Below are 24,113 nucleotides of genomic sequence, written 5' to 3'. Positions count from 1 at the left end.
AATTATTTGGCCTCTATGCCCCTTACCTACAGTTTTCACAAAGTGCTCTGCATGGAAACAATTTACAACACTAGCGCCATCTGAGGCCAGGTGACAAGGTGGTGTTCTTGACAGGCTCTTACCAGACAATGTCATCATGAACTGGATTCAATGACGAGCTAGATTCTAACATGAGCTGGATTCAAACATGAGCTGGAGTCTAACATGAGCTGGAGTCAAACATGAACTGGATCCAAACATGAGCTGGATTCTAAAAGACATTATATTGTGCTCCATACTCTCTTTTCCAGCCGCACAAGACAAACTGAAACCACAGAATGCAATGTGTCAACACACGCAAGATGGTAGTACCATTAGAGTGAAAATCATAGCATAGTGGACAAGCTCTGGGAGAAAACTCAAACTGACTTTCTGTGAGGATACAAGCTTGGTGCTAAACAACACAACAACTAAACTGACATTGCTGACAAGCTTTGTGACAAATCACTCAATAACACAACAACTAAGAACATTGGCAAAATATATTTGTCTTTTTCACGTCAGCTACCTGTATAACTGGTGCATCCACTTACATCATGGTGGCCCAGATTGATTTTGTAATGAACTCAGACCATTAACAAACTTTACAACCTGTGTATAAAACTAAATACAGACCTAAAACCCAGTACAATGAATTAATGAATTTTCAACGAATTTAAAATGATACAAATTAGGCTTCACATTTGGAGTAGACAGAGATATTTGAAATGGCTGCAAACAGTTTTTAAGAATACATTGTATTTAAAAAGCACTTTTTTTTTTCAAATATAAATTCAGCAGTATCGGTAGGTGAAGGTGTGTGTGGCAAACACTTATGAAATGTCATCACACTTGCATGAATAAAACACAGCTTAGTTAAGAACACATTGGCCCAGCTTTCCTATTTGTGGTCAGCCTATTTAGTGATGTACATATACATATCATCAGGCATCATTAACATAAAGATATTGCTACGTACTTTATACAAGGCTGTTGCAAACCTGACTGATGATCCTCAAATAAGGCTTGTCCATGTGTCACATGATGCACATTAAATGCCAGTCAGTGTAAAGTTACAACTTTGCGGTCACAACAGGTAGCACTGGAATTCTCTTACATACGTTGCACATTCTCTCTACACAATGAACTTAAAATAGCAGAGAATACAGGTTTGCAAACTTTAAAAATAATGATGGGATAGATCTGGAAAAATCTAAATTAGCTGACCATGAGGAAGTTTATGTACAAGTTCAGAGATTTATGTACACAGGCCATTGTACTGGAAAAGAGACAATACAGCCAATATATAAACAGATCGATAAGATAATATCAAAAGTAAGAAAATATTTACACAAGAGAGCCATTGAAATTCTGTGCTGGTTTCTCAGGTCAGCGAGGCAACAGTATAGAAGGCACACTAAACATCTGAACAACTTTGGTAATTTTGAAATAAACAAATTCTATCCAAATTGATAACAGTACTGTAAATACCAATAGCTTTTGTGTGAAGATGTGTGAGTAGAAGTGACCAGCACACTGTATTGAGGAGTGGTCAGTCAGGTATGTGAGGGGAACATCTGTGCCAGTAAACACCGCATCAGCACTGCTTGATTACAAGGCATGAATCAATTTCATTACTTTCATTCAGACAGTAGGCTACTTCAGTTCTCAACAGTTTAATTATGATTTCTCAAGACATTACCACACAAAAAGTGCAAGTGAAAGCTTATCTTCCCTATGAATGTTTTGACACGGATCATTAACCCCAGCTTACCTTCACTCATTAACCACTCTCTCACCAAATCAACCCACAACTCCCTCCCCCCGAACTCCCGTCACAGTTTGCATAGATAGTGCCATTTCCAGTGAATGGTGAGGTAAAGGTGTAAGCTAGCAAGACAGGTGAGTACCTGCTAACATCAGGCTATAAACAACAGCTGCAGCAACACCCGTCTTCTTCACACTTAACAAAATAAACAGGTCATGGTCTGGAGAATACTTATCATACAGCAACTTTTAACTATCCTTTAAAGGGTATTAATGACTTTTTCAGGTGTCATTTTTCTTTTCTTCTTTTTTTGTTGTTGTTTTGTTTACAATTCTGTTCCCTATAGCATGGGAAACTTGAACGATTCAATAATGTTTACCCTGTAATGGATATTTCAATATTTTGGCTTTAGGAGGAATTTTGTTACGTAACAATACACAAAATATCACTGAAAAATTCCTATTCATTTGTGAAGGATGCAAAAAAAGTACCTTTGGAACTGAAATTTTCTATACAGATCATATAAGTAAATCTACAAAGGTTTTCTGTCACATAAGCACATCACACTTACTACAAATCTACAAATGATTGGTCCATTCACAGTCAGACCAAATAGCACCAAGTTAGACAACTTTTGTTCTACCACTACCACTTCACACATCATTTTATTTTTATTTTCAGTCAATACACTGATTTTATCTCATTTTGAGCTATTGTTTTCTCACTGAACACAGAGTAGCTATAAATGTATGTGTACTCCAGGAAGAATGTATATCACCTCATAATACCACATGAAATATCGTTGTTTGTTTGTTTATCCTGAATCAACAGTTATCTCAACAGTCAACCGAAAAATGCGTATTAAAATGTCAACATCTTTAGTGATGGTAAATCGGAAGCTCCCACATCACTGAGACAAGGGTGGAGCAGATGACGGTGCCAGCTGACAGATGTGCCACGGCAGGGACAAGAAACACACACAAAATACGACCATTATTACTATATGAATGTAGCATTATTGCAACCATGCAACTTGTATGAATAAAATGTAACATTAACTGTAACAATGTTGATCAATGCTAATGACATGCCCGTGGGAACATTATCACATTCTGCCCATGACACGGGACTGGGGTCCTCTCTCCATCCCTGTCCCCGACCTTATCTCACAACCACGTAGTGTCTCAACATACTGGGTAATCCACATGTCGTGGTACATCCAAATCAGAACAATGTACCATTCACACAAACTCCCTCTTCCACTGCATTCTTTTGTTTCATACATTTGACACTGGAACATTTTCGAATGTGTCTGATGTCAACATTGTCTGAAAAAAAGAAAGAAATACAAACACTACTATACCAAACAATTCAGCGTTTAGAGTTATTTATTTATTTGATTGGTGTTTTACGCCGTACTCAAGAATATTTCACTGATACAACGGCAACCAGCATTATGGTGGAAGGTAAACGGTGGAAGGTAAACGGGCAGAGCCCGGGGGAAACCCACGGCCATCTGCAGGTTGCTGGCAGACCTTCCCGCGTACGGCCGGAGAGGAAGCCAGCATGAGCTGGACTTGAACTCACAGCGGCCGCATTGGTGAGAGGCTCCTGTGCCATTATGCTGCGCTAGCGCGCTAACCAACTGAGTGTTCAGAAGAAATATTTACTGTGATGTTATGCTGTACCCAGTCACGTTCTGAGTACATAAAAGTCAGGTTTATAAGTATTGTGTAGTAAAAGCACGGACAGATGACACATTTTCTTCTCTTTTGACCCTTTTACCAGGGTTCAGCTTGTACTCGTTTTTTTGCTCTAGAAATTCAGAAATAGGCTCCGCAAACAACTAAGTGATCAGTGTTAACATATTTGATGTGATATTGTACGGAACAATCTCTCACCCTAATTCTTCTCCTTTTTCAACCACCACTGTGACCAATATTTTAAAACATTCTGAGAGAACTATGGTGTGTAGAGAAATAATGTGCACAGTTTCATGCAGCAGTACTTGAGCAGACTGAGATCGGGACTGCCCAAAGTGATCATTCACGCAGTAACAGCTATTACATCAACAGGTGATCATTCACACAGTACCAACTGTTACATCAACAGGTGATCATTCACACAGTACTAGCTGTTTTACATCAGCAGGTAATCCTTCGCACAGCACCAGCTGTTTTACATCAGCAGGTGATCATTCACACAGTACCAACTGTTACATCAAGAGGTGATCATTCACACAATACCAGCTGTTTTACATCAGCAGGTGATCCTTCACACAATACCAGCTGTTTTACATCAGCAGGTGATCATTCACACAGTACCACCTGTTACACCAGCAGGTGATCCTTCACACAGTACCAACTGTTACACCAAGAGGTGATCCTTCACACAGTACCAACTGTTACATCAACAGGTGATTATTCACACAGTACCAACTGTTACATCAGCAGGTGATTATGCACACAATACCAGCTGTTTTACATCAGCAGGTGATCATTCACACAGTACCAACTGTTACATCAGCAGGTGATCATTCACAAAATACTAGCTGTTTTACATCAGCAGGTGATCCTTCACACAATACCAGCTGTTTTACATCAACAGGTAATCCTTCACACAGTACCAACTGCTACATCAGCAGGTGATCCTTCACACAGTACCAACTGTTACATCAACAGGTGATCCTTCACACAGTACCAACTGCTACATCAGCAGGTGATCATTCACACAGTACCAGCTGTTTTACATCGGCAGGTGATCATTCACACAGTACCAACTGTTACATCAACAGTTGATCATTCACACAATACCAGCTGTTTTACATCGGCAGGTGACCATTCATACAGTACCAACTGTTACATCAACAGGTGATCATTCACACAATACCAGCTGTTTTACATCGGCAGGTGACCATTCACACAGTACCAACTGTTACATCAGCAGGTGATCATTCACACAGTACCAACACTTACCGTCAATGAACTGATTTCTTTTGATACGGCACCAATTTCTTTGGCAGCTTTTTCTGCTTGCTGCAGAAAGAAGAGAAACATCAATAAATCTACTCTTGTAAATGCTAACAGATGAACACCATTGAAGAATATCACTAAAACATTACTCTAGTCTTCGGTTTATCGATGTGCACAGTTGCAGGTACAAGCTACAACTTACATCTCTCTCTCTTTAACCATGCACAATATCTTACAGCACCAATTTCACTGACCATTAAATCCTTCATCTCACAGTTGGACAAGGGAGCCTTGAATCTGCAAGACAGACAGGGCACAAAATGTGTTTTGTATCTCCCACTTCCAATTTGCGTTAAGAAGATTGAGAAAAACAAGGTACCTCTTTCTCAGCTTTGGTCAGGGGTTTGCCATTGCGTGTTGAGCCATTCTGTTTGCCCGTCCCGCTGATGTCCATCGGGCAGACGAATCCTTCACACTCTGAGTCAGACTTACTCCTCTTGTGGCCAAATATTCCGAACTTCTTGTGCTGTAACCATCATACCATGATAAGTTAGTGAACATGACGCCGACCCTCTCTACCTGCATGTACACGTAACCATTATACAGTGGGGCAAGATAAATGACTAGATTATATAGTCCATGCAGGACATCGCTGAAAACAGCCCAAGTGGGAGCTTCACACAGCAGCAGCAACTGTTCACTGCAGATAAAGTCCTGATTTTCAAAATGACCAATATCAGAAGTCCATTACCTAGAAGTATGCAGCTGTCCTATAGCTGCATACTCCATGGCAAACTTTTCTTCCATCTCTAACACATTATGTGACCTATCTGCGCAGCCATGTATTCTTTTTCTCTCTATTGTGCAGCTAATGTTTGAGAAATGGATAATGCATGGTGGAATCCAAACGTGGTTGTGTTGAAACAGACTTAACAAAAAAATTACGACAATGGAGGGTTTGAGAAAAGAAGAACAATGTTTTTGATAGTATTTGTTTTAGAGTGGCTTGGAAATATAAACATAGTCATTGCAGAGGTTAATAACTGCATACCAACAACGATTATCAAAATGGTAGTTATTAAGTACTAAGCTTCAGTTTCCTGGTGTGGCCAGTTCTTGTAGGAGCCATTTACAATTAGATTTCCCATGAGATCAGTTCACATTTTCCACACAAGAGGTTGGTATATTTCTCCATCAGGTGGCGCGAGCTTCTACAGATGACGTTATATGTGACTGTGCCATGGAGACTAACTGTAAGGAAGTTGCATACTTCTAGATAATGAACTTCTCCTAATGTCCACTAACTACCCTGTGCATCTCATATCAATATACACAGCATACATAGAGTGTAGCGCCAGCAGGCCATTCTTACCTTAACTTTGCCATTGATAGCCAATGGGACAAAACCTGGAGACGACTCGTACTCTCGCTTCCTCATCTGAGTCTCTTGGCCAATCAGAGCCACAAAATGAGTGTTCAGATGTCGTCGTAGCAACGTCTTATTGGTGGGTATAGAGAGAATCTGAGCAAACAACTCGGCATTGAACCTTGGCTCCAGTATCTGAAAAGAGGAAGCAAGGGTAATGGACTTCGGCAGGAACAAGGTAGGATTCTTTAACCAAAGACATACAAATGTTCATAATCATATGGTGTTTTATGCCATAATCCAGTGTAGATGTAAACACACAGTTAGTGCAATGTGGCAACACAGCACGTTTGTTATGTGACTGGTGTTTTATGCCATAATCCAGTGTAGATGTAAACACAGAGTTACTGCAATGTGGCAACACAGCATGTTTGTTATGTGACTGGTGTTTTACACCATAATCCAGTGTAGATGTAAACACAGAGTTAGTGCAATGTGGCAACACAGCACGTTTGTTATGTGACTGGTGTTTTATGCCATAATCCAGTGTAGATGTAAACACAGAGTTACTGCAATGTGGCAACACAGCACGTCTGTTATGTGACTGGTGTTTTATGCCATAATCCAGTGTAGATGTAAACACAGAGTTAGTGCAATGTGGCAACACAGCACGTTTGTTATGTGACTGGTGTTTTACGCCATAATCCAGTGTAGATGTAAACACACAGTTAGTGCAATGTGGCAACACAGCACGTTTGTTATGTGACTGGTGTTTTACGCCATAATCCAGTGTAGATGTAAACACACAGTTAGTGCTATGTGGCAACACAGCACGTTTGTTATGTGACTGGTGTTTTACGCCATAATCCAGTGTAGATGTAAACACACAGTTAGTGCAATGTGGCAACACAGCACGTTTGTTATGTGACTGGTGTTTTATGCCATAATCCAGTGTAGATGTAAACACAGGGTTAGTGCAATGTGGCAACACAGCACGTTTGTTATGTGACTGGTGTTTTATGCCATAATCCAGTGTAGATGTAAACACAGAGTTAGTGCAATGTGGCAACACAGCACGTCTGTTATGTGACTGGTGTTTTATGCCATAATCCAGTGTAAAAGTAAACACACAGTTAGTGCAATGTGGCAACACAGCACGTTTGTTATGTGACTGGTGTTTTATGCCATAATCCAGTGTAGAAGTAAACACAGAGTTAGTGCAATGTGGCAACACAGCATGTTTGTTATGTGACTGGTGTTTTATGCCATAATCCAGTGTAGATGTAAACACACAGTTAGTGCAATGTGGCAACACAGCACGTCTGTTATGTGACTGGTGTTTTATGCCATAATCCAGTGTAGATGTAAACACAGAGTTAGTGCAATGTGGCAACACAGCACGTCTGTTATGTGACTGGTGTTTTATGCCATAATCCAGTGTAGATGTAAACACAGGGTTAGTGCAATGTGGCAACACAGCACGTTTGTTATGTGACTGGTGTTTTATGCCATAATCCAGTGTAGATGTAAACACACAGTTAGTGCAATGTGGTAACACAGCACGTTTGTTATGTAACTGGTGTTTTACGCCATAATCCAGTGTAGATGTAAACACAGGGTTAGTGCAATGTGGCAACACAGCACGTTTGTTATGTGACTGGTGTTTTATGCCATATTCCAGTGTAGATGTAAACACACAGTTAGTTCAATGTGGCAACACAGCCAAATCTATTTCAACTATTATATGGACTCATCGGTTTAAGCCCTGGGTAAACTTTTACACTATTTCATTTTCCTGTAAAAATTTTATCAGTTTGAAGAATCTAAAAACTAGCCCAAAATTCCCACCAGCTTTGGCGAAAGTGGGTGTTGGTTTGGTGTAATTGGTTGGTGTTAAATGCTTATGTACTTACCATGAGTGCCCCGTGCACCCCACTGCCCCTGAGGTTAGGGGCGTACTCTGACAGATCTATGGTTCTCAGCCACTCCATCACTCGGTGGTTGGTCCACAAGGCCACGTACTGTGGCTTACCCTGAACCTCTGCCTGCAACACACAAGGTCAGATGTTAGCCGAGAATGCATGCATTGAACTACCAGCACCATATCACAACACAGCAGAAAATATCTGAGCAGATGTAGAGGTGCTTACATGCCGTGTTACACACAGCTAACTAGAACAATTTCTCACCTTTCTGAACTGATGTTTTCAGCACAAAAAACAATTTTCATCATGCCTGCTTTTTTTTTCATCCTCTCATATCATTAGAAATTGATTTTAGGTTCACATAATTATCAGAGCTTCCTAATACAGAGGGGCCTCCGTGGCTCAGTCTGTTAGCGCGCTAGCGCAGCGTAATGACCCAGGAGCCTCTCACCAATGCGGTCGCTGTGAGTTCAAGTCCAGCTCATGCTGGCTTTCTCTCCGGCCGTATGTGGGAAGGTCTGCCAGCAACCTGTGGATGGTCGTGGGTTTACCCCGGGCCTGTGCCCGGTTTCCACCCACCATAATACTGGCCGCCGTCGTATAAGTGAAATGTTCTTGAGTACGGCGTAAAACACCAATCAAAAAAAAAAAAAATAAAAATCCTAATACAGATCTAACACAAGGGGATGCTCTTGTAACAAAGGTATAAGGTAAGGGTCACCCAGTAATGTTAGACATAACTGACATATACTCATGGCCTCACCTCCTCTGGTAAGGGCCTGCGTCTCAGACAAGTGGGGTTGAAGTTGTTCAGTCGTAGGATCTGTATTCCACGCTTGATGCTGGTGTGATGAAGCTCACTTGTTACCTTCAGGTGTAACAGGTCCTCCTACAAACACATGGCTAAACAGGTGAGAACTACACAGACAGGTGTAATAGGTAAGACCAACACACACACAGGTGAGAACTACACACACAGGCACAACATACTATTTTAGCATTCACTTAATAGTGTATTTTGTCTTCCCTAAGACAGGTATTGAACCATAAAGCACATAAATTTAAAGCCTCTTAAAATTAGTACAATGCATGTTGAAAATATTGCTTTCCTGAGAAAAATATATTAAAAACACTTTTACTGTCAGCAATGCATAATGTGCATGCAATATGTTTTAGATACCTGAAAATGAACTTCATAAGGACAATGATGCAACACTGTCCTTACCACTGTACACTAATGCGATGCTATTCTTACCACTGTAAAATAATGCAAAATGTTCTTACCGCTATACCATAATGCAATGTTATCCTTACCACTGTACAATAGTGCAAACTGTTCTTACCGCTATACCAGAATGCAATGTTATCCTTACCACTGTACAATAGTGCAACATTCTCCCATCCATTCTGCCATCATAAAAACTATCTTTGTACTGGGGAAGTCCTATGTCATCTAACCACTCTGCAACAAAGGAGAACAATAAAATAAACAAAATGCACTATTAAACCATTAAAGCAAGCAAATCTAAAAAAAAAATTGTCCAGATTTATTTGCATCATTGGTATTTTATGGCATTCAAGAATATTTTGTTTATACGCTAGTGATCAGCATCACTGGTCATCAACCCGCTGCACCTTACTAGGTACCAGACATAGTTCCTGAAGTACAGTCACAAAAGAACTGCAGATAACATTGGTTAAGGGACATCTCTGTCCAGTGAGATTATATCCATAGGATGTGTGAAGGTGAGCTTTGGTGGTACTTACTTGTCACCCAGTCTTGGTCAATTTCCCCAAACTTATCCGTGGAGCCTGAACCTACAGCCTGTAATGCCAGCTGTAACTTTTTCCTGTGAAGGGGATTCTTCAAACCCAACTCCTGCAAAAGAACAGAGATTGTGGTTACATCAGATGTAAACAATTTTACTTCAGCAGGAGCTATTATACACAGGGATATAAATGGGTGTAACTTCATGAAGGCATTGGAGCCAGTGAAGTGCCAGCTGTCAGGGAGGTGTATCATCACATGTATTTCTGGTGATATGGTTCTAATTATATTTTCACATCAATGGAAAGTTTACATTCAGCTCCTGTACTCCATATCAGTCAGTAAGTGTGCCAGGGTCAATTCTTATCTCTCACAAGGTGTCCATGTATGACAACGTAATACCACCTCATAAAGCGTGCATTATACTTTGGCTGTAACATCCTGAACATGACCTCTGTATGTATTACCTACCTTTTCCAAGTCGTGTGGAGAGGCTCGCAAAAGCTGCTCTCCATTCTTCACCCAACGCCGACAATCAGCCACATACATGTTCAAGCCGATGTCGTGCATCCAGGACATCACTCGGTCTGTGTCCCAGCGCGCAAATGGGACGTTCATGTCCCTAAAACCCAGCACAGCAGGCATATAATAACAACTTTACCAATGTCAAGCTTAGCTCTCAAATTTGTTCTCTCATAATACCTCATATACACTGCTTTTTGGAATGGTATGTTCCCCGGTGTGTACAAACAATTAGCTTTACTTTATAAATGATTATTTAGCTGAAGTCTGAATTCAGAGGCCAGCATGAATTCTTTAAAATGAAAATTCATTTATTTATTTTATTTATTTATTGACCTGATTGATGTTTTAAGTCAACAATATTTCACTTATACGTCAGCATTATGGTGGGAAGAAACCGGGCAGAGCCCGGGGTAACCCCACGACCATCTGCACTTCAGCCTAAGCCATGTGTAAGCCATCATCCAGAAGCTAGATGGAGTAATTGAGAGTCTACTTACCCTGGTCCCTTGATATCCCTGGACCAGCCGAGTCTAGGTCCAGCCGTGGCCCTCACACCTCCACGCTTAAACTCTTCAGGCCTGTCTCCAAGGTTTTGGGAACTGCTCCTCTTCAATCTGCAATACAAATATGAACATATATACAAAAATGACAACAGTATACAAGGACTCAAACACATACAACAGCTAGTGATGAATTTCATAGATGGATATTTCATGACAGGCCACATAATTAAGGAAGCCTAATCAGGTTTAAGGCGTAGGACAATCCTCCTTATCCTAATCTCTCCAAGACAGATCATCTGAATCCATGAACCCATGAACCTGTCCCAAGACACCCAGTTCATGAACCCAAACGCTCTGTTCAAAGACACCCAGTTTTTGATACGAGTGAAAAGTGATATTATCTGTGACCATCATAATCCATGAACCCATAGCTCTGTCCAAAGACACCCAGTTTTTGATACGAGTGAAAAGTGATATTATCTGTGACCATCTGAATCCATGAACCCATAGCTCTGTCCAAAGACACCCAGTTTTTGATACGAGTAAAATTTGATATTATCTGTGACCATCTGAATCCATGAACCTATAGCTCTGTCCAAAGACACTCAGTTTTTGATACGAGTGAAAAGTGATATTATCTGTGACCATCTGAATCCATGAACCCATAGCTCTGTTCAAAGACACTCAGTTTTTGATACGAGTGAAAAGTGATATTATCTGTGACCATCTGAATCCATGAACCCATAGCTCTGTCCGAGTGAAAAATGACATTATCTGTGCTCACCAATGAGTGCTTAGTATGGGAAAAATACCATGGCAAACAAGTACAAAATTGCATTTGTCACAGTGGAGGTAACTTACAAGGGGTAGGTTGTCAACTACCGAGCCATGCATTTCCAGCGAAATGAAAACTTCAGCAATACCTTGCATCACTAATTGTCCACAACTGGACCATAAAGTCTCCTCACTTGAAACACGATCTCTTATCATCGAATGTGGCAAAATTTGGTCTGTATTCACTTTCCTGGTTCGTTCAATCATTCACAGCAACTTTATAACCACATTTTACAACCAATGATGTTACAGTTGTTTCCCTTTGTCATTCAGGATGAAGTTATTGATCCATCTGTATCAGATTTGTGAGTTCTTTCAGCAGAGGTAGTAGACAAACGGCTTCAGTCATCTGCATGAGGAGAGATTCCTCACAGTTTATCCACGTGGCCTTATCAGCAGTTAACACTGAACGATACATTTACTATAGTTTTTCAGTGAGTTGTGTTAATTTGTCTGCAACAGGGTGGGGAAGGACTGCCTGACAGCACACACAACTGTGCAGACTTGTACTGTTTCTCTCCCACGTTGAAAAGCTACAAAAGGATACATTTACTATAGTTTTTCACTGAGTTGTGTCAGTTTGTCTGCGACAGGGTGGGGAAGGACTACCTGACAGTACACACAACTGTGCAGACTTGTACTGTTTCTCTCCCACGTTGAACAGCTACATTACAGAGACAATGTATCTGAAGCCTGAAGCTCTGGGGTTAGCCGCAGAACCACATCATTACAAAAATTCTCACTTACTTCCCAAAGAACCTTCGTAAGCCTTTCTTTTTCTTAGTCTCGTATGGTACTGTTCCTCCATTCGCGATGCCTGCATATCTGTGGTGAATTTCATCACTCTCTTCTGAGCTCACTGCAACAGCACATGTAGATGAATCATTATGTTCATTTATGTCTCCTAATGTTCTCTTTTCTAAAAAAAAAAAAAACAAATGAAACAGTAATGCTTTCAGTAACAAAACCAACATAACTGGACTTTCATCTCAGTTTAACAGAGAAACACATGTCCCATAAAGTACAGAAATTTCTGAAAAGCTCTTTATCCCTGCTGAACAAAATAGTATCCATTAAACGTTTATCAATACGTTCAGAGTTTATGAAGGACTGAGAAGTGGCTGGTAACACATGTTAGACCGGGCATCCATGTTAGACAGGTGTAATACAAGCAGGTGCCTCTGTTTTCACAAATGTCACATTGAAAACAGTGGTTTATTATGGAGAGGACACTAAAACATGCTGGGATTATACAAGTCCACATCCTTTTACTCTCGCTTCCAAGACACTTGACAAAGTATGTAATGTAAGTCGGAAGGGAGTTGAATATGTGAGAGGACATATATAAGGTATATATTTGATGCCATAGTCTTTGGTATAATGGGAGAGAGGTTTGTATGTCTAACATGCATGTGATCAGCAACACTGTACAAGTACAAGCTGTTACAGTCTGATTTCAACAAAAACTCATGGGTAGATCCTGCAAATCACTGTTTAGGATATAAAGAGGAGTAATCAGCTGGTAAAATTGACAGTATTAGTCACACTTATGGAATTTATTAGAATATAATTCACGGAGAACACTTCATGCTCGTTTCTGACTTCATGCCTCTGGTTCCTATGACTACGGTTGTCATGGGGATAAATCCCAAGTGGCCATGCTGATCATCAGGTGATCGTTGTCATGCCGACAATGTAAATTTGTATAACCTTCACCAAGGTTAGGCGCAGAGCAGCTCCGTTTCCCCGACTTTATTCGCAAAAAAGTTTTACCAAGTGTTGGCAAGCCTCTTGGCTTTTTGTCACGATCTTCGACACTGGGTTCTTTAGGTAACGTACCATAGCCAGGCTGTATGTTATGTCGCTTGGAGTTAGGAGGGGTCTGAAAGACAAACACAACAGTTTAATCCAAATGAAGTAAAACCACAACTTGAATGGTTTAAGGAAAACTAATGTGTGGAATATCATACAGGTAGATGTTCATCATTTCATGTCATCATCAGGAGTTCTTTGTTATCTGCTCCATTCCTGTCACTATCAGGAGTTCTTAGTTATCTACTCAATTCCTGTCACCATCAGGAGTTCTTTGTTATCTGCTCAATTCTTGTCAACATCAGGAGTTCTTAGTTACCTGCTCAATAACTCAGACTGAAGCATAAGTCAAGATCAAGACACTGGAAACAATACATGAATCCACAAACAAAGATAAAGGAGCAAAACACCGGGGTGATGTGATCAGTACTCGACACATTCTTATAGTCTACTGTACGCTGTCTACATTTCAGTGTGTTTTAATTGCTTTAAACAAATATTAGACATAACTAAATGATTTATTGGTATCAGATACTGTTTTTAGCTGCCTATTTGGTGACATTGCCTGGGGGCTTCATTATTTTGTGTTTCTTTCCCTTGGAAACTATAAGCACAATAACATGGAGTCATCCAATAGTCATGGAGTCATCCAATAGTCATGGAGTCATCCAATAGTCACGGAGTCATATACCACTCTCCTTCATACCCTTTGTCTTTAAATTCTTATAAATCACAATCAAGTTACCTGAGTTTACATAGATGATAAAAACATTTTTAGTAATATGATGCCGCTTAAAATGTCAGTTCTTTTAAGAATACAGGATAATGATGACCCACAACAATGATTAGTCATGGCGGCCTAATTAGTAATTGTCTCTGCTTCTCCAAACCTGTTCAGGATACACACAACTGCTGCTAAAAGAAGAGTTCAATCTATACACAAAGACATCAGAACTGGTCTTATCAAACCTTACAATGGAGAGGAGTATATGTAGGCTGGATCCTGTAGCAGTCTAAAACACTTTTGTTAAGATCCTAAAAGCAAGAGTCTCTGACAAGCTGTTGACAGGTTAACTTCTCAGAAAATTGAAGCAAAGTATCAAAACAGATTTTGCCAGCTCTGCGTAAACAAAGCACACAATAACAGTAGACAAAGGCAGAATGTTTACAAATTTAGGTATCTCCACAATATAGTTGTTACAAGATTTACAAACCATCTACTACAACAGTCACGTTTCTCGCTACCAAGATCCAGATCTACAGACAACACATACTACTTGTTTGTCTCCAGCCCTCAACAACAACAACACCCTATCAATGTTACACAAGACCAGGACAGTTAAGTGTTACTAAGACTACAATGAAAGGCTAAATACTAACTGCCCTATCAGGGCGTTAATATGAAAGCAACTCAACCATATGTAGCTCCTGATACATTCATGTTGTACTGAGAACTGGGAGAAAATAAAACAGTTTCTCTTTGATCAGACTACATTTATCCTTTATATTTAAGTGGGAGGGGTGGGGGGATACTAACATACATATGTACACACCCTATTTACCAATCAGTCATCAATCTAGACAGTGTTAATAGGAGTCAGCCTACATGTAGGACTGTAGATCTCAGCCAAGTACAACACAAACATAAGAGTGCTTCCAGTCAACAACAGGTTAGGTATACGCATATAACTACAACTCACACAGCAGGCTAGTTAAGTCTTCAACAACATCCCTATATATGAAGATGCACACAATTCTACACAGTCACATCTAAAAACTACAACCACACCTCGTCTCCATGTTACAGTAAAGATGCTACGTACACCCCAAAAGACACCGTGAAATATGTTTATTATCAGAAACAACTGCTGTGCTATAAACACAATTTGGTGAAAACTGTGTATTTTTCTGCAAATTTAAGTACGCCTACAAATTGCACATTTGCTGTGAACAGTTTTGTACAAAGCTCAATAGGCATATACCATGATTATTTATGTGTTAATAAATTTACTGTGTTTTACAAAAAAACTCATCAATATCTCAGGTCAGGATATTGAGTTGGGGAAATCTGGCTTATGCCATGGTCCACTTTTTGACTCTTCCCAGAAACCCTAAACCTCACGACTTAAGGGCTGTAATCATGCAAGAGAAGCCATTAGAACGCAGAACAGTTATAACATACAGATAATCTACATGTTATGATACATCATGCTACTGTTCTGACTTATAATATCAGGGATCACTGGATCCAGGGTACAGACTGTCACCTACAATCACTTCCTGATTCCAAAGTTCATCACAGCAGGCAACTTAGTACAGTATCTTTACCCATCAAGATAATTCCAGTAATCCAGTAATGTTTTCCTCAGTACAGTATGTTAACCCATGAAGATAATTCCAGTAACCCAATAACATTTTCCTCATTACAGTATGTTAACCCAAGAGGATAATTCCAGTAATGTTTTTCTCACTACAGTATGATAACCCATCAAGACAACATTCCCGTTCAGTGACGTTGCTCATACAAGTCAGCCATGCTTCCACCATCCTTCATGTCAATCAGGATGACACATTCATTGGTAACGGTTCAGTAATCTCATGCATTCGTCTAGTATCATTCTTACTGCAACAGCGCACACTTTATTCTCTCTCATAATTTCAACATCACTGAACATGTCAGTGTCTTGTAGCAGTACAATGTGGCAGAAGTTGGAAGGTGAAGCATTAGCCAGCCATAACAAGGTGTCAATACAACAGCAGCCAATAGAAATGCATTGCCTACATGTACATGTTAGCCTATCATAACTCTTTACGCAGCAGCCATTCTACTATTGTGGCAATGTACAGAGCTAGGAAAGGGGCCATTCCATTGGCTAATAAAGCTAGGATGTCGGCTAATCAAAATGTTTATTATGGATACTCACGAGGAAAGGCAGAATGGGTTGCTATTATATGAAATAAACCACAGGAAAAATAACAAACCACTGTTAGTACAAAACTGGAATAAAATGTCAACAATGCTTTTAGTTCATGCCAATAACATGACATCAACAAAAAGGGTCAATAAATAAGTGATTTTAATAGTGGTTTTAATCAATTCTCTAAATAACTCAATCATTAAGTTTTCATTACCTGGTCCCGTGTCTGCAAATGGTAGACAAAATCATCAGTCCTTGCAAACACATTCTGACTCTAACAACAATTCAAACTTCTCTTCACTCACAGTTCTGTATAATGACTTTTACTTAAACAAGTCTGATTAAAGTTCAAAACCCCATGTTACTGTTCCACTTCCTCCCATGGCTAAGTAAGATGACCTGAATAAAACCCGTTTTCACACCGGAAAAGCTAGCTAGCAAATCTCCTGTACAAACCAGGGTGGGTTACAGAAGGCTAACCCCAACCACTGGGGTAGAGCAAGAAGGACCTGTGACTTGTGCCCACCTTAGGTTTTTGTGGATTGAGGTCCTCTAAGCTGTTAGACCGTACTATCGTCCGTGTGGGGGTGGAGCTGGAGATAACTGAGGGGGGACTGCCTCCGTTATGGTGAAGAGGTTTGTGGGACTGGGGCTGGTCTGCATAATTTACTGTCAACACAGAGAACATTGTATTCAACAAGACTTTCTAGCACCATGAATGAAATACACATGTTTGTAGTCACTGTATAACACTCTTCGCTCCAAATGACTGTGTTTAGATTCAATCCCTTCATCAGGCTATCTTTGTCCGCAAAATTCTGGTCATATTCACGTTGGAACAAAAGTAAAAAGTTAAAAGGCAATCTGACAAAATGAGAAGGGGAATTACTTTTACTTGTATGAAAAATTACCAAGTTAAGAACTGAGAGACAGGCATCACCACAGAGTGAGTGAGTGAGTCTTTCACATATTCTGTGAGGCAATTGTTTTCGCTTCGCCCTCGGCAGCAAATATATGAAAGGACACAGTTACCTGTCCCTAGTCAGTATAGGTACTCAAAGCTTAACTGTCAGGTAACTGGGCTCCATCATTTAACACCTGTCCATTTGTTAACATTGAGGTTTCAAGCTTTAAGAATGGTAAATGTAAGAGATGACTGCCATGAGATGCCCCAGACCTACCTGGGGTACTTGTGGCAGCAGGGTGAGGCATACCGTGTTTAGAGTGGAACCGCCCATCATCTGACATCACCATATGGCCGTTCTGTGAATACATGTAAAGGTCAGGCATCAATCACGGGGAGGTCAGCAGCAGTGTCAACAGCAAACCATTTAGCACATGAATTACAAAGAGCGTATCTGAGGTCCATGCCAGGCACATTTATCAACCTCCATTAACATGATTCAGATGCAGACAACTATTCATTGGCAGAACGTGGCAAACTAGGAAACCCTGTAATAGTCTACTTTATTAGCAACTTCATCACGGTCCACAAAATCTCTGGTAACTTTTCTGGTAAACGAAATCTTAATTTAACGATCTTAATTTAATTTAATGATGAATTCACCTATAGATGTACGTCGCATTATATAATGACAAGCATTCAAGAAGATTTAGTAATCGGTACCGTACTTACAGCTTTGCTTTCACACCTATGTACAACTGCATACTTACCTGTTTTATTCACCATTAAAATTCAGTTCTCCTGATTATTCCAAAAGCAAGTGCTGACATAAGTGAGTTCAAATGAGTCTTTCGTTTGAGGCAATTACACTAATAGTGTATTATGTTCAAGATGTGGTGAAAAAGCCAATGAAGAAAAAGCAAGAAAAGAAAAAATACAATGAAAAAAATAATACCTGTGCGTGGTCCCTGACAGTGTCGTTGTTGATGGATGGTGCATTAGAGCTTGTGGAGCTTGAGTCATCATCCAGGATCAAGAGGTCGTCCAGAGCTGAAACAACACCAAGGGAACGGTGGTTGATAAACAGGGGAGATAACTGTATATAACACAAACAGGGGAGATAATAAACCTGGACAGTTAACCGGTGAGACACTTAAAGGATACATGAAGAGGAACTATATTACAAAGATTATGTTTTCATGCCAAATGAAGAAAATTATACCTTGGAATTTTTGTTTCATTTTCATTTTAGGGGTATTTTATGCGTGTTAATTACCCCTCTGTGCTAAGCATATTTTCCGTCCATGGATTTTTTCAGAAATTATGGGCCTTAAGAAAACTGTACTTTGAAGCCGTTTTTGCTCCCCTCTCTCCCCCCACCCCCACAAGTGAAAGTTGAAAATTTGTTTGCACTATTGTATTTCATTACACATGATAATCAATCTGCACATTAGGAAATAAAGCCAAAGCATTTCATGTATCCTTTAATAAACTCTGGAATATGTTAACCAGCACAAAACAAGCTGAATAGTTGTCAGTGTGATAACCGCTATTATGCACACATTTATCATATCTTCATGGAGCAAAAAAAATTTCAGAAAAAAGTCTGTGGTACCAATCATGAAACAAAATTTTTGCATGTAACAGTTAATGGGGTCAATTCCTCATTTTACCACACATTCTCGTCTGACATATCATGGAGAAGAGATTATGTGTGAATACTAGTATCTGACAGTTACCTTTCCTGCCCTGTGCCTTTACTACCATCTCCTCCACCTTCTTGTACCTCCTCAGATTCTTCCTTAGGTCATCTATCCTCTTATCCTGTATGTAAGAAGTCGTGAAAATTGTGAAAATGTATGACACTTACAACAGATTATGTGAAAACACTGGTGTGATGAACTTGGCAGACCAATGAGGATGGAGGTGTCTTGACATGCCCGTCCTAAGCTGTTTCCACCAGACAATCACAAACATTCCCAATCTCAGCTAATGTGATGGTCAACAATGTTTCTGTGTGGCTGAGAGAGAACGGGATAACCAATCACATCAATTATATTCTCTTTGGTATTAATCTTTTGGACTGCTCAGCATGTACAAAAAATTAAATCTGTCTGACAAAAATCACTTTATACAACTTGAAAAAGTGTTTTGGTTTAACCTTGAAAAACAGACCTGCCAAGTAATTATAGAAACGCTTGCTGATGGAACTGGTAATGATAAAATAAGTAGTCAGCAAACAGTCTGTGACACAATTAATTTTAACCAAACAGAGGACCTGTGTACAAGGAACTCTCTGCTTCTGGCCTTGATTTGCTTCCACTCAACCCCTACCTTGTCCTCATTGGACACCATCAGCGAGTCAACAGCTTTCTTTAACTTCTCCACTTCAGTTTCTGAAAAATCAATACGTCACAAAATGTCATGACAATCCAAATAAAACATAACCCAAAAAAAGAAAACTGGGGATCAATTAAAAATGACAAACGAGCAGTGATGGGGGAAATTGAAGCTGTAATATGATTTAGTTGCTGAGCCCAAGTGACTACAAGCTTCATTAGCTGGGGTATGGCTTACACGTCTCGGCGCAGTTTTCAGGGCTTTGGAATAATGACATCCAGTATTGGTTTTCTCTATACAGGAAGAACAAGCGGCCGTAAATCGTTAATCCAACACCCATTTATCAATTTGCACTCAGAGGAGAAAATAATCAGAATTTGACTGGGCAAATAATGAGTGGCCTAATGAGAAATTAACAGAGAAGGAATCCTTCAATTTGTCTTGAGTACTTCTCCTTGGGGACTCAGCTGGAGTAGACTAATTCCTTCAGTGGACTGAGGCAAAAGCACACTGACGCTGGGTCGCATACCGCAGAACTGGAATCTCCTTAAACACCATTTAAATATTCAGATCAAAGGAAAAAGAATAGTGATAATCAGCCCATGCTACAGGCCATACCAGGCAAAACGACAGTCTCTGCAGCCTCCTAGAATCTATGTCAGACAGCGACCAAAACGTCTTGTTTAGAGGGGAAAGAGGGTCGGTTGGGGTGGAGGGACTGAGGGGATGTATCTAAAAGGAAGTTGTGATGTAGTATGTGAACACAAGATTGTCATAGCTACTGTTCTCAACCTCTACCATCAACCATTCATCTGAAGTTAACTATTCTCTATACCCTATTTAACCTCTCTCTAAAACTGCTTACTTCCTACATTTTGACAGTGATCCATATGATGACCACTGGACCCTGCTGTCCTACTTCCTCTGTGACCCACCAAAACGAGGCCACATCACCTTAAATCACAAATATGCTTGCCTTGCTTGTTTTTCTATCAAATTCCTGCTGTACTTCTACCATGATGATGCACTCTATAATCAGAGCAAAGTGGCAGGAGAAATGACCCTAATACCACCAACTGTATGATGCAGGCAGCACAGGCTTCTGACGATCAACACTCATTAGGCTTTATACCTGTCAATGACCCTGAAGTGTTCTTTCCATGCTAAATTTCTGAACAATTTCTGATCAAGATCTTTCAAATTGAGAGTCACCTAAATTTTTTTTTAAGTTGTAAAAAATAAATACCAAAAAAATGATCGCCAAGAACTACAACCAGTCAGAATATGTTTTCTCTGACTTGTCAAATGAAACAGCTTTGAGACAAAAGAGTTTATTTGACTGCAAACTGTCACAAACACAGCACAATTCTCACATGGCTAATGCGTAACTTTATAACAGAAATTCTCAAAACAAGGCACAAAAAGGGATATTTCAGCAAATTACCCCTATTTTCACACATTTTAGAGGCAATCATACATCATAACAAACATTTAATAACAAGCATAAAACTAAAGAGAATCAGAGAGAAATAACACTATCATTTTGGGGATGATGCATAGTTTGATACATGTTCTATTGGAAAGTTAAGGGAATAATCAACAGGTCAGCACAAAAATACTTTGTGAAGGGACAGTCCTTAGTGCATTCAGCTACAGCAGTAAACGAGTAAAGAAATAGGCGGAGAAACTTACAGATATTGTCTGTAGGTATACAAAACATAAGGGCGAAAATACATCAATCAACACACATCAAGACAATCTAAGAGAAAAGAAGTCAAGGAAATAATGTAATATAAGTCAGTAAACCTGAAAAAAATAAGATAGTTCTAAACTGTAGATGTAGCTTGTTAATTTAATTAGTAGAACAGAAACATCTATTTAGCAATAATAATATCCCAAAAATTATAAAATCAAGAAAAATAAATAAAACATAAAATTAAAGTTTGTTAATTACAGAATTGTTAAGGTAAAATGCAGGACATTCACAGTCCTAAAAACCTATAGTACAAAGGTTCACCAACCTCCATTAATTTATTAACTTATTATCTGTTAACAAAAGCATCAGAGTGAGCTTAATCTTTGGAGAGAGAACAAAATCCATGTGTTATCTTTCACTACCGTAATGAGGAAATACCATAGTGTATGACTGTCAACACAAAATCCCTACAAGTATGTGTTATCATCTGTCACCAGCATGAGGGGGAAATCCCTACTGTGTGAGTGTGAGTGTGAGTGAAATCCCCATGTACTGTTATGATCTGTCACCAGCATGATAGGGGAATCCCCTACTGTGTGAGTGTGAGTGAAATCCCCATGTACTGTTATGATCTGTCACCAGCATGATAGGGGAATCCCCTACTGTGTGAGTGTGAGTGAAATCCCCATGTACTGTTATGATCAGTCACCAGCATGATAGGGAATCCCCTACTGAATGAGCGTGAATGCAATCCCCATATTTTATGATCTGTCACCAGCAAGATAGGAGAATCCCCTACAGAATGAGTGTGAATGCAATCCCCATATTTTATGATCTGTCACCAGCAAGGTGGGAGAATCCTCTACTGAATGAGTGTGAATGAAATCCCCATATTTTATTATGATCTGTCACCAGCAAGGTGGGAGAATCCCCTACTGAATGAGTGTGAATGAAATCCCCATATTTTATTATGATCTGTCACCAGCAAGGTGGGAGAATCCCCTACTGAATGAGCGTGAATGCAATCCCCATGTCCTGTTATGATCTGTCACCAGCATGATAGGGGAATCCTCTACTGAATGAGCGTGAATGCAATCCCCATATTTTATTATGATCTGTCACCAGCATGATAGGGGAATCCTCTACTGAATGAGCGTGAATGCAATCCCCATATTTTATTATGATCTGTCACCAGCAAGATGGGAGAATCCTCTACTGAATGAGCGTGAATATAATCCCCTTGTACTGTTATGATCTGTCACCAGCATGATGGGGGAATTCCCTGGCATATTAGTGCAGATAACTATGGTTAGCAGTCCGAGGATAATGTGAGTTAGTAAGACCATGGTGAGACTGTGCACTGCCCAGAACCAACCATACTGCTGTGAAGCCTGGAAGAGTCTTTATGTGTATCACCAGCTAGCAGCACCTAGTCTCGCAAACTCTCAAACCTCTACTGATTCTAGTTGTCATCTAGGAATCTCCTGGCTCCATTACCCAGTCAACCAAGTACAGTATGATCGAATGGGCCTTCACTACACCTTAGAAACTCAAAGTTTTGAATTCCTCTCCAACTCCATTCAATCAAATCAGTCAACATTAGATGGCGGGCTTCTTTGAATATGCACTGATGTTTTACAGTGTACACTAAATGCAATGTAGACTTTCAAACATAGTAATATTTATCTGGCTGGGAGATTACATGTACAACACTGGAAATGCCTGTAAGTTATTAAATCAAGGGGTATAGCTTACGAGGTGATCCTGGACGTGGAAAACCCCGAAGGTGAGATTAGAACATCAAATACTGTACTAACTCGAAATCACTGACTTAATAATGAAGACAAAATGATTCTATTCACTAATTACAGAGCAACACTGTCTCACCAAAATGGAGATTATCTCAGTTTTGGAGGGATGGAATTGATGACAGGTGAACTTATCACACTACCAGACAGTCCAAGTGTGTATAGGTGGGTAGTACTACTGGAATCTGTTCATCTTTGGACAGGTAGGCCTGTCACTCAAAAGCACAGACTGTGAGGACTACTTAATAGCATTTCATAAATACAATGGCCTTTGTACAAACAGGAACACCTTAATTGGTCAGGATGGTGCAAACATGCACCATACAGACTTTTACATTAAATTGTCTTTCTGCAAAGGTCATAGAATGCCAGATAGAATATTCCATTATCACTGTCCTTTATGTTTGGCTAAAACACTGTGAACAGTTTGAATGACAGCCTCTGTGTCTCTACAATTGCCCAGTTTTTCACCTGTGTCTGACACAGCCAATGGCGATACACGATTCAGACTCTTCCCCCTACAGTGAAGTCAAGCACAATGGTTAATTAGTTAGGGAAAAGTTAAGAGGACATGCTACTCTGGATGATGACAAGGGCGTAGCAATCAGGCCTTACGTTTCCGTTTTAGTCTTTCCAGTGTTCGCTCTTTTTCAAGAGTGCGATCTTTAGAGACATCACCTGAAAAGAACCATCAATAACCCCCCATGGTAAAACACTGGAAGTTAGTTTGTCCAACAAGAAGCATCCAACTGCCTCATTACGCCCAGGGACTCTGAACTGCGTGAGACGGCCAGTGTTGTTCTCATTACATTGTCCACATGAGCTTACAAGTTTATTTCTGTCTGATGATTTACACAAAACTGCATGGTATTTGAAGAGAAGAGCCAGTCTCTGGGTGGTTCACATCTCCAGCAATCCAGCCCTAACATCCATCAGCACAGACACAACCCAACAAC

General features: G+C 39.9%; 1 protein-coding gene across 6 annotated transcripts in view; it reads right to left on the bottom strand.

Annotated features, from left to right (window-relative positions):
* Positions 1-507: 507 nt before the first annotated feature.
* The window catches only part of LOC135468969 (liprin-beta-1-like), a 105,446-nt gene continuing 81,840 nt past the window's right edge, over positions 508-24,113 (bottom strand). For 4 of the 6 annotated variants that reach the window (XM_064747467.1, XM_064747470.1, XM_064747472.1 and 1 more), the window contains 19 exons: positions 23,773-23,835; positions 19,648-19,709; positions 19,053-19,137; positions 18,269-18,363; positions 17,591-17,672; positions 16,936-17,078; positions 16,416-16,436; positions 13,390-13,561; positions 12,427-12,538; positions 10,840-10,956; positions 10,289-10,439; positions 9,817-9,928; positions 9,423-9,511; positions 8,813-8,938; positions 8,038-8,169; positions 6,131-6,319; positions 5,138-5,284; positions 4,762-4,821; positions 508-3,114 (listed from right to left, as the gene is read on the bottom strand). In XM_064747467.1, coding sequence (XP_064603537.1) covers positions 3,064-3,114; positions 4,762-4,821; positions 5,138-5,284; positions 6,131-6,319; positions 8,038-8,169; positions 8,813-8,938; positions 9,423-9,511; positions 9,817-9,928; positions 10,289-10,439; positions 10,840-10,956; positions 12,427-12,538; positions 13,390-13,561; positions 16,416-16,436; positions 16,936-17,078; positions 17,591-17,672; positions 18,269-18,363; positions 19,053-19,137; positions 19,648-19,709; positions 23,773-23,835 — 2,009 coding nt within the window. In that variant the 3' untranslated portion in view covers positions 508-3,063. Of the gene's footprint in view, positions 3,115-4,761; positions 4,822-5,137; positions 5,285-6,130; positions 6,320-8,037; positions 8,170-8,812; positions 8,939-9,422; positions 9,512-9,816; positions 9,929-10,288; positions 10,440-10,839; positions 10,957-12,426; positions 12,539-13,389; positions 13,562-16,415; positions 16,437-16,623; positions 16,636-16,935; positions 17,079-17,590; positions 17,673-18,268; positions 18,364-19,052; positions 19,138-19,647; positions 19,710-23,772; positions 23,836-24,113 lie in introns of all 6 variants that reach the window. The other 2 variants (XM_064747466.1, XM_064747468.1) reach the window with 2 other exon arrangements.

This window comes from Liolophura sinensis, chromosome 6 (genome assembly GCF_032854445.1).
Source record: "Liolophura sinensis isolate JHLJ2023 chromosome 6, CUHK_Ljap_v2, whole genome shotgun sequence".
Classification (NCBI taxonomy): domain Eukaryota; kingdom Metazoa; phylum Mollusca; class Polyplacophora; order Chitonida; family Chitonidae; genus Liolophura; species Liolophura sinensis.
The sequence above is the reverse complement of the archived record's forward strand: the minus strand, read 5'-3'. Positions and strand labels throughout refer to the sequence as shown.